The 12,085-nt window shown below is 34.6% G+C and overlaps 1 protein-coding gene across 1 annotated transcript; it reads left to right on the top strand.

Annotated features, from left to right (window-relative positions):
- The first annotated feature begins 8,627 nt into the window (after nucleotides 1-8,627).
- Nucleotides 8,628-9,759, top strand: LOC111378541 (heavy metal-associated isoprenylated plant protein 44-like). The gene is made up of 3 exons (XM_023001760.1): nucleotides 8,628-9,028; nucleotides 9,103-9,175; nucleotides 9,419-9,759. Exons 1-3 carry the CDS (start codon nucleotides 9,023-9,025, stop codon nucleotides 9,604-9,606), a joined length of 267 nt encoding a protein of 88 aa, XP_022857528.1. The 5' UTR covers nucleotides 8,628-9,022; the 3' UTR covers nucleotides 9,607-9,759.
- The last annotated feature ends 2,326 nt before the right edge of the window (nucleotides 9,760-12,085 follow it).

The following is a 12,085-nucleotide window of genomic DNA, read 5'->3' on the forward strand; positions in this document are numbered from 1 at the left end:
AAGCATCAATGTTTGTACTAGGTTCTCGTAAGACTTTGGCAATGAAAGAAGTAGTAGAAGTGCTTGACCCTCATCATCTACATCCACATCAATGTCTTTCAAGTCCGATATGATCCTATCAAACTTGTTGACGTACTCCCGGATTGGTGTACCTTCATCCATCTTGCAAGTATACAATTTGGACTTCAAGTAGATCCGATTTGTTAGAGTCTTCGTCATGAAGTTCGCCTCCAACTTTGTCCACACCTCCGCCGCCGTTACCTCACTATCAACCAAGAAAGCAACATCTCTTTCAAGGTAAAGAATGATAGACGCTCGTGCCTCAAGATCTAGCTCTTCCCTATCCTCGTCCGACATATCATAGCTCTTCCCAATCCTCGTCCGACATATCAACGTGCTTCTTCTCCTTTCCCGCCAATGCCTTGTGCAACTTTTGAGAAATCAACAAATTTTTCATTTGCATTCTCCAATATGAAAAATCATTCTTCCCATTGAATTTTTCTATCTCATACTTGCCAATCTTCACCATTCCTCTAGTAGACATGATTTATTCACTTGTTTACCGAAAATAAACCACAAAAGTTCACTTGGGAATTTTCACAAACACCTTGTGCACAACAAAGTTCAAGCAACTCACCACAAAATCGAAGCTTAACCACCTTGATTTAGGATGTAGCTTTGATACCAAATTGTTGGGCAAACACCTCCCAAAGATAGCCCAAAGATCGAACTAAGTTGGCAAAGTGAAAATTTCCAAACCACTTCAAGAACAAGAAAATGGGGAAGAAATGATTTTCAATATATAAATGAAGAACAATGGATTTGGATTACTTGAATAAGCCTCAAGTTAATCTCCAAGAAAAAAAAAATAGCTTTGAATTTATACCCAAGAAGAACAACCTCTTACTTGTTAAATTCAATCCAAGCTCTCTCTCACTTTTCTCTCCTAAAATCGGGTTCTAAGAAGGGGAAAAAACACCAGCTATATATAGAATGAATCGGGCGCCATGGCGCCCATGAGTGGCGCCATGGCACCAAGAACAAGCAGAACCATGGGCGCCATGGTGCCCAGAGTGGGCGCCATGGCGCCAGCCTCACTGTCCATTTTTTCAAGTTTGGGCGCCATGGCTGACTCCCTGCACACTTCTTTCTCACAGTCAAAAATAGCCTATATATAACAATATATAGTGAGTGCAAATAGATATAATAGGAGCTTCAAATAATATATAAAAAGAGAGTTTACTAAGCATGGACGCAAGTTCAAGTATGTTCCATGCAAGTGTAAGTTTTTATCTCCAGTCAACTTCTTTTCCTTTTAGAACATATTACATTTGAATCATTAGATTGACCTAGATTTGAAAGTGTTATTCTCATAATTGTTTTCACCCTCTTGCACCATATTTCATGAAAATATTTCATAACCTCAAACGCAAGATGAAATAGCATAAATTAATCAAGAAAATTCAAATCTAACAACTTTCCAAGATTTTATTTTATTTATTTATTTATTTATTTATTTTTTGCTCGTTATGCATGTCGAACAACATGAGAAGCATATATACAATAAATAGAAACAAAAATTAGAAATAGAGATATTATCCTCATTTTGTAAATTAAATAAAATGAATTTAAATGAATGTAAATTGGTTTGCTTTCATATAATTCGAGAAGTTCTGTTTATAAGCAAACTAAACATATGAATGTAATTTGAGAAGTTCTATGTTAATGTTACCCCCAATTTGTTGTAATAGGGGACATTTCAAATTCAGACATATATTTTCAGAAGACCTTTAGTAGAGGTGCAAATATTTGGACGCGAAATCCTATGTCAGATACAAATTGACTAGATTAGGACCAATAGGTCGCCCATCAATGTTTTCATAAATGATTTCCAGCTTCCTATGAGTGACCTTAACTATTTGGTATGTGCCTATGCCATGAGACAACAACGATGCCTGCGCTTGAGTGGTGGTGCTACATGTGATAAAAGAATATGATGTTAATTAAACAAACACAATATTTAGAATTGAAAAAATAGATTTACCTGTCTCTATGGGTGCAATGGCAAGTGTAGGCTGGGTAGCAGTTGCAGGCTGCATTATAGGTTCTAGCTAAGTGCTAGTTACAGTGTTCGATTATGTTCTAGGACTAGTCACACTGATTGGGTGCCCTGGCTTCCTCTTTGGTGGCATTGGATAACCTACTAGTTATTCAAAATAATATTAAAGATAAACACGTGACCAACAAAAAGAGAAACACGTGAACATTTGATCACTCCAGCCAAGCATACAAGCATTTCCCCTTCCTTCGATAACTGGAGACAAAACTACTTGCTTAATGTGGTTATGCTTCTACTTGATGATGGCATTCAAATAATTATGATCATATAATAACTAATAAACTTCAACAAGACACAAACAAATACTAATGAAATAAATGATTACACTATATTGTAATCTGGACATTTAGGCATTAACACTGGAAGGTGATTAAAACAACAATTCAAGATGATTAAATTAGTAACAAAATAATGATTAAACTGTGCTTGGTTTTATAGTAAATAGCTGGTCTGTTGTATTTTGTTAAAGACAGCTCCTTTTAATTAAAGGATGCACAATTTTAGACTTCCAAACCAACACACAAAATAACATAATTGACATGAAACATTATTTTCACAGACGTCTGAATAACACCGTTCTCAGTTACATAACTATGTTTGATCTCACAATCTAAAGGCTGAAGCTACATATTTTCCTTCACCATCATAGATCTGAAGCTAAGACGACAATTTTCTTAGGTTGAACCTGGCATTTTCACCAAAAAGAAAAAAACACAGAGCAAGTTGATTTAACAAGCCAATCCAAATAGCATAAAATAAAGGGGGGAATGGTTCAGACGAGTTGACGGCTATAGCAAAGCGAAAATAGCATTTTATCCCCATCACATGTACTTCCGGCCAAATTCTTGATATGGTTGAAAGACATCATGCAATGCCCATAATGTAAGAAATTATGGCATTGTTTGCCTCAAAAGTTGGATATAATTCTTTCAAAACCAATTTCATATAACGCCCAGATGTTTATCATTGTACCTCTACAAACAAGGAACTAGATATTCTTGTCCATAAATCGGTGGAATCGGATTGAAACCAAATAGAACTTGTGAATCCGATTCCTCTACTAAATGGGTCGATTTTGAGACCATACATCTAGAACCCATCGGTTCCGGTCCGATTCTCGATTTTGCCTTGAGAACCATTGGTGAATTCGATTTTCCCAAATTTCTCTTTCTATTTAATTATGTCAAGATGTACTAGATCTTTGAACAATAGACCCCACAATTATGTCGTGTTAAAATTTCATTTTCTATACTCTTCTTCTTTCCTCTAATGGGTAATCAAAATTCAAATATAAATAATTTTATAAATACTTTACAAATTCAAATTTTTAACGCAACTTAACAAGAAAAATATATTTTTAGTTCGATATTTAAAAAAAATTCAAAATTTTCTTTGTTTCCAAAGTGATCGATCTTAAAAAATAAAGATCCTTAAGAATTACTAAAGATAATCTGATTATTTTTATATGAATTTTCTTAAAAATTGATTTTTAATTGAAGTTTTAGCGCTTATGCTGTGTTTATAGAAAAATATTTAAAATTAATGTTATTAATTATAGCACAACTAAATTTATTGGGGTTAATCAATGTATCATGCTAGTCTCGATAGTTGCATTCTTGCAGTGTCAATTCACATCTCGAAATATATTTTCTACTTCCTGCATCGAGGAAGTACTACATTTTTAATTCAATTTTCACGTACATGTTCGAGTATATTGCCTTATATAGGAGCTCCGGCATTAGACATCCTTATAACTGTAATCGAACATTTTGAACCAAAGGTTCCAATACAATTCATAAAATAAAAATAGCAACTGGAATTGTGATTCACTCATATGCTTGGATATAACACCCCATATAAATGTTCCGATATTAGATATTATTTTCAAGAATTCTAGAATTGAAAAAATCACCATCGAAGAAGGTTTTGAAATGCGAAACAAAATTTCAACTATCGTCACTCTGCTAGTAAAAAACATTATTGAGAGGGCTTTCGTTGCTCACAATAGCGATGAAAGATTCTAGATAGAACATTGCATTACTCTTTTCTTGCACAAACAACTACCATAGTTGGGACAGGGGCAATGCACGTCCTGTGAAAGTCCGAGCATGTCAATAACAGATTAAATGAAGGAAGAAAATGGTACTTACAGTTGGACAATTTATCGAGCGACAATTTCATTTAATTTCACTAATGTTGTGCTTGCTACAATGGAGTCTAATGCAACCAAATCTATAAGTGCTTCAAATTTCAGTGTCACAATTAATTGAATTCAGTTCTTCCTTCATTTAATTCCATTTTTTGCTATTTTCTCAACTTTACGGTTTTATTATTTTGATTGCATTTTCAAATATTTTTTAATTATTAAGAAAATCTAATCTAATCTATTCCAATTTTCAAAATCCAGTCTTGTCTAGTTTTCAAAAATCCCGACCAAATCATTTTGTGCCCTGCTTAAGTAGTTATTTCTGATTTCACCCATATATATAAGCAAACAAAGAAAACTATTTACTTTGTGGTCTTCAAATAATTTTCTTTGGATTATATTATATTCATTCTTCCAATGCGATATTTTTCTTATAACATTTGACATTTTTAAATAGTTTCTCATAACAAGTATGAAGTATATGATAAAATTAAGAAACATAAAAACATTTTAGATTTTTTTGAGATAAATATTATTATTCACAAATTCTCATATTTTTCTACAATTTTTGCTTCATTTGTTCGAAATTTTAAATTTTTAGAACATAGAAATGAAATTTATATTCATTTTTACAAAATAAAATTTAATTGGGAATAATGTATATACTCAAACACACTTTTTGACATGGCCCAATACTTCGTAGTCTAAAAATCCAAGTATATCCACAGTCCTGCCCAAAATTTGATATTTACTTACTGATTTCATCTGGTCAACAGTTATGCATCGACTAGTATTTATTCTGGTTGGTTATTTTTTTGGGCCCATCAAATTTTTTAGGCCAAAATAAGTACTTTACCGACTTATAATTCTCTCAGTCGGCAAATATTTAGGTACTAAAATCTCCTGCCAAAGGAGTTAGACAAAAAATAAGACATTCACCAACCTTTTTAACGTGGTCGGCATGTGTCTCATCTAGGCCGATTAATATATTGTCTTGGTCAGAAAATATTATGGTGACAAGTAAATAAAATATTTACCAACCCTTTTTTAACGTAGGTCGGCAAAGGTGTTTCATCTAGGCCGACTAATATATTATCTTGGTCAGTAAATGTTAAAGTGTCAAGTTAAAATAAGATATCCACCGACTCATTTCATAGTAGTCGGCAAATATGTATAGTATAGGCCGACTGCTAATTTGTTCAGTCGGCATATATAGTTTTCGATGGCTAGTTTTTAGACTGGTTCGGAAAAATTGGTTGGCAAATATGAATATTATTGACCATTTCCATTTGGTCGGGAAAACTCTAGTCGGTAAAAGTTTACCCAACTAAAAATATTTATTGGTCACTATAACAATTTTTTACCAACTAATTTTTTATTGGTTAGGAAACCCTGGTCGGGAAAGCCATAGTTTCTTGTAGTGGGTAAAGCTTGTGGTTCGGTTCTTTTCAGATGGATGAAGACCATACAAATCGGTGACATGTAGGGATGTCAAACGAGCCGAGCAACTCTTCGGCTCGTGGGCGGCCTGAGCTCGTCATATCCCTACGAGCCGAGCGGCTCGTCGGCGACTTGGGCTCGTCATTTGAGTCGAGCAGCTGGCTCAGTCCCACGAGCCATTTTTGACGAGTCGTGGGCTTGTCAAAAAATGTGTGAATTTAAAAAAAAAAATTAAAAAAATTGAAAAATCACGAGCTCACCCCCAAGCAATGAGCCGAGCTCATGGGTTAAAGGGCCAAGTCGGCTCGACTCGGTCCATTGCCATTATTACTGACATGTTGACACTTGCTCGTGTGGTGTTCATCTACCCAAGTGGCTTGAAAATGGGTTCATGATGTAATAGAAGTCCCCCAAATCATACTCTGTAACATGTAAGAATTTTCTAAGACTTCTAGAAATTTATAGAATTTTTCTTGAAAATTTTAGGACTTTCAAAAATCTTTTGGGTTGCAAATAACATTTTTTTTCTTTTTTTTCTAAACACCAAGGGATCAAATAAAAGGTTTTCCTTCATCACCCTAACTCCTCATAAAATCTATATATAAAGGTGCTAGGTTTAATCTTCTGGAGAAAAATGGGTTGTTGAAGGGTGGGGATCAACCCCCTAACCTTAGAAGGTCGACCTACACGGAGTTTTGTGGATAGGGTTCTTGGGGTAAGGGGTTGACCCATGTTTGGGCAATTGAGTAGTCCAAACTAAAATATATAAGTTTTGGTATAAATTTCAAAATTAGAATCTGTAAAAGGTATTGTATACTTGACTCAATATGCCTTCCAATGGTATTATGTCTATATGCCTTCCAATGGTATTATGTCTTTTGGAGAACTCTATCAATAGTGAAACACTAGTTTCTCAACATGTTCGGCATAGTGCCATACCTAGTTTTACTCTGAAACCCCATATTCGTATCTTTATCTTCCATGTACTCTATTTAGATGGTATTTGATCCTAAATGTGGTGCATAAACAGGACTTCAAGTGAATTGAAAAATATATGGAGGATCGAAGTCGCGAATGCTTGGATAGGCAAGTAACTGTTCAACTACAATGTAAAATAATAATATTTTTATTATAATACGCTTCTATGTAATTACATGAGATTTCCTTCCGGTGCAATATACGTGAAATATTATTTTGTCAATGAATATATGTATAATATGAGAGTAGTTGAAATATGATGTTATCAATGTACATAGATTTTTATTTGAAAACTGTCATATGTAATTGTGACTTATAAATGGTATATGAGATATAGCACGCATGTTGCATGGACCTAAAAGATGTGGTCTTTCTCAACTTGTAAAGAAGAGATAACAAAAGCAAATAGATGATTGATAATACTCAAATACGACATATAGAATGAGAAGATAACATTTTATATAATTTAATCCCTTTGAAGGTGTACCATACTATACATTGTGTCTCTATAAATATCATGCTTGAGGCTCATGATGGTCATTATGGGCAGCCAATTATAGGGTGTTTGGTGGTATCAACGATGTCGGGAAGTGCCTTGGTGGCATTGAAATTGCGGATTAGCATGACAAACTGTATACATAGTCCAAGCATGATTTGTACATGTTATATGTCCCAGTGTAGTGTCATGAGTCTCGGTGGGCAACATCAAATACAACTAAGATCTCTTGAGCCTCGATGGGTGATGATGAACCCACATATACTAGAAGGCATGTATATTATTGGCTATATTAATAATTGAGCTCATATGTCATACCGTATTGAGATTTAGGCCCAAAGATTTGAAAGACGAATAAATTGAGATAGTAAAGAAAAATGTAAATTTGGAGAATGAGAAAATATTGTAAATCATGCATATGCATATCGTTATCTGCTGAGTGTTTGTTCATATTGTTTTGAATCATAGGTGTGGAAAATGTTTAATGGAGGTTGGTATCAGCTTCTGGATGATGAAACGACTGTGCATTGGTACGTAATCGTGGTTGAATGGGCCATCAAAAGACAAACCAAAAGAAGGTTATAACTGATTCTATTGAAATTATTTTGCTTTCAAAAATAATTTATTATAATTATAATTTTAATTCTCGAATGTCCTCCACTATGTTAAGTAAACACTACCTATTAATTGTTTTAAGCTACGTTACTTTTTTTTAGATAGATTTAAATAAAATACTAATGAAATAATGTTAAAAATATTTATTTTAATTGAGCCCAAACAGGGGCTAAAGATTATCAATAGGTGGTGATCGAATTGCAAAAACTAGAATTTGAGAAATTGAAGAGGAGAAAGACTTAAATTCTCATTCGAGGTATGAGATATTGAGATTGCTATATGTAGAAACAAAACAACTGGATCCTAGGTTAGTGAAGGTAAATAAAGGTTGTGTCAAACTTGTTCAATTAGAATATGCTAAAATCAAGCCACTTGATCCAAGTAAAAAGAAAAAAAATACTAGGGTCAAATTGAATGACCAATTTCAAAAGATGTTGAATATAGAAGCCATAGACAAATAGAGGAATTAAATAAAACTGTTTTCATTTCCAATCTACTCTACAATTTGTTGGTATTTCACAAATTTATCATTTATATTGTTTTCACCTATGAAAAAACATTTTTGCAAAACATAAGCATGTTTAGCTCATCATACTTGATTAAGATGTTTATACAATGAATAAGATTATAACTTTTTTTAATCTTGTCAAAAATCATTGAATAATTATGGCGATCATGTTGTATGCTGTAATGACTAATTGTGGTGATCACGTTGTATGTGGTAATGATAGTTTAGCAACAAACTTAAAAAAAATAAATAAATAAATAAATGAAAAGAAAAGGAAAAGTACCAAACTTGCTGTCTTCTTTAATATTTTCTAGACTCCAACTTATTTTGAAACATTCTTTGTTATATGAGAGAATGGATTTATTTAAAGTAAAAGTGTCTAAATTTGACCCGTCAAAGCCAATCATTTGAGACAGAGATTGATTTGGGCAGATAGGAACCTTAAAGTTGTAGAATCCCCCAGTCCTCAATCTCGATATAACTAACGGATTTTCGATTTTTTCAAAACTAGCTTCCAAATGCGTCTTTGTCCCCCTTTAATTTAGCAGCAGAACCAATAATCAAGATTCTCTATATCGTTTACTCATCCACCTTTTCCTAAATATATATAACCTTGTAAATTCCAATCTGTTCTATCCATTATTCCTTTCTTTCATTTCCATCTTTCTAAATTCTTGCCTCTATTTAGCTTTACTGTGTCATCAAGATCATCATTCCTTCATGGAGGTATAGCCCTTTTTCTCTGCCCTATCAGTCATTTCTACTTGCATTCTTACTCATGTTCAAACTCTCCTTCACAGACGATTGAATTGAAGGTGGAGATGGTTGGCTTACACGATAGAAGATTGAGGAAGTGCCTGTCAAAACTGAAAGGTATATGCACATTTCTCAATAAAATATTAATACGAAGTACATTTTTCTCTCTTATTTTCAAGCACACATTTTTTAATAAAATAATATTACACTCGAACCCAAAATTTTTCTTTATTTTTTAACTACATTTTCTCCATTAAATTACTATTCGAAAATGCATTTGGAGGAAAAAAGGGCCTCAAACAGGCTCATACATACATACATACTTAGAATTGAATGCTGATTTCTCCATTTTTGTTGCAGGGATAGAAAAAGTAGAAGTGGATGGCGATTGTCAAAAAGTAGTGGTGACAGGTTATGTACATAGAAACAAAATACTAAAAGCAGTAAGGAGAGCTGGTTTCAAAGCAGACTTCTGGTCTCCACAAAATGATCTACTTAATGCATATGCCTATGGAAGCTTAAGATTCAACAACTTCAATTTCTCCTAGAAATATCGATTTTTCCTTTTCTTTTTTTGCCTTTCCAGTTCTCTATATAGGAGGATACACCAAAGAATATGTTTTTTGTCTTTCTCATTTTGCATTTCTAAACAGAGGTGATACAGTGGGAATGGAAGATACTTAAATTTATCAGTTTCTTGATTTTTGGTCTAAAATGGATACTTTTATTGGGGAAACAAGCTGAACGGGGCTGCACACTTGCTTGTAGTTCAAGTTAGAGAATCTAACACGAAGTTTAGAATCCTTTTCTTATGAGTATCCCACATCGAAACAAAAACAAAGATTAAACCACTTTATTAATCAGAACAAATTAATACCCGGCTGCCGAGCTGGGTAACTCGAGCTTCTAACCCAAGTGGGGGCATTATGGTGTTTGGACGTTAATCAAGCCCAACCGACTGGATTCAGGTTTGCTACTCGCTGGCCTGCCCATTCCAAGCAAGGAATTGTGCTTTGTAGTCCAAGCGAAAGCATGGGCTGTTTGGCTCTTAGAGCGGAGGGGGCTGCGTCAGGCTGGTTTCACAGAGCAGCGAGAACCTCCCATTCTTTGCAGTGGAAGGATAACGGGCCACTGCTTCCTGATCCATTNAATCACTAAATGGTCCAACTAACCAAATAATCATCCAACCCAAACCCGAACCATCCAAAAGTGTAGTTCATCTCCGAGCCGAGTCAAGTCCACAGTGTCGATAAATAACCGACAACTATTTTAAATCATCGCCTGGATTATTGGGTATAAAAAAAACCCAACAATCTCCACCTTGATGCCCAATAATCTGCAAGCAACCAAAACACACAGTTTATACTTGCACAATCAAGGGAATCCAATAAAATTGGAATAACTGATCTTACCTCGTGTTTCAAACCGAAACACATACCATACTTGCTCCATGTACTCACCAGAGCTAAGGTCAAAAATACCCAAGTATAAACAAGTATTCACAATGAACAAACAATCATGCGATGAAGATATATAGGATAACACACATACAGATCTTTTCAAAATCACGTTCACACAGAACCACAGATTAACACCTAGTTAATCAAACTACGATCAACCACATATGCAACACATGTATAAATGACCCTAAGAAAAGATCTCACCACACTTATCCTATCCCATTCCGTGTTACTCCCACGTCGAGAACACATATCTCCTCTCATCGCCCACCATGCTCACTAAACCAATCACTTAACTCATGTCTAACTAGCAAGTCACAATAGATCCTAAACTCTCGGGATAATCCTCTATCACCACATCACTTCTTCCAACCTACGTGGATAATGGGACTCCACTTTACAGAAGTGATAAAAGTGCCTCTCTCACACTCCACCTGTACAGGGTCTCTTTCACAGATAAAGGATTCTACACATTTGATCACATCTCCACTTGTGATCCAAATGTCACACTCTACATCCCTCGTGCATATCACAAATGCACCTCTAGGCATCTATACTCCACCTTACCAAAAGACATCCAACTCACTGCTAATGCATCTCAAACTCACTATGGCAAAACAATAACTTTCGGTGACCACAAAGGTTATTTCAATCACCAAAGCTCCAAAAAATCCACAAAGAAAATGGCGAAGGTGGCACTCACAAAGAAAAATCGAAAAAAGAGTCGGTTATTTCACAACACTCACAAAGGAGGCTCACAAAGATAAAGAATGTAACTCTAACATGGCTGCCTCACGTAATCTCACAAACCACACAGGCTCACAAAGATAAAGGAGAGAAACGGCTGCCCAACTTTCTTCTCACTACCACACTCTCACACCATTCACAGAGCAAATAGAGTACACCTCAAAACTTAACCCACTATGCATGTAAACATATTACACAAAGTAATAAGTCACTCTAATTCATGCAATTACACACATCAAATATATTGAAAGTGTAACATCAACATTATAACAGAATTAAGTGACCACATACATGCAGAAAGGATTACACACAGATGCAATGCAAGAACCAGATTTATTCTCTCAATAAATCTCACTAGGATCACTACTCGACCCTAAAGCCACATTCGCCTTGTCTCTATCCTCATCTTTCCTTTTATTATCATTTTAGGACAATCTCTTTCAACTATGTCCAAATTTTACCATAGTTAAAATATATGTTATTTTTCGCACTTACCTTAGACCTACATTTGCCACCAATGCCAAATAATGACCACAAGTAAAGTATGAATATAATTCACATAGAATAGTCCAGTCAACTTTCCTAAGGCCACATGCAATTCTAATAATATAGAAAAATTGACAGCAAATTCACAAAGAATTTAAGGCAAATAATTCCTAAGTCTGGCAACAGGCAATGGTTACCCCTTCATGGTAACCCCAAGCCTAATGTCACCCCACACGATGACCTTTAATGTAAAAAACAAATAATTAACTTACACATTTATTTTAACTGCAATAATAAAAAGCAAAGAATACGATACCGAGCGGACCACGTTTGA

Source organism: Olea europaea, unplaced genomic scaffold (genome assembly GCF_002742605.1).
Source record: "Olea europaea var. sylvestris unplaced genomic scaffold, O_europaea_v1 scaffold1831, whole genome shotgun sequence".
NCBI classification, from domain to species: Eukaryota; Viridiplantae; Streptophyta; class Magnoliopsida; order Lamiales; family Oleaceae; genus Olea; species Olea europaea.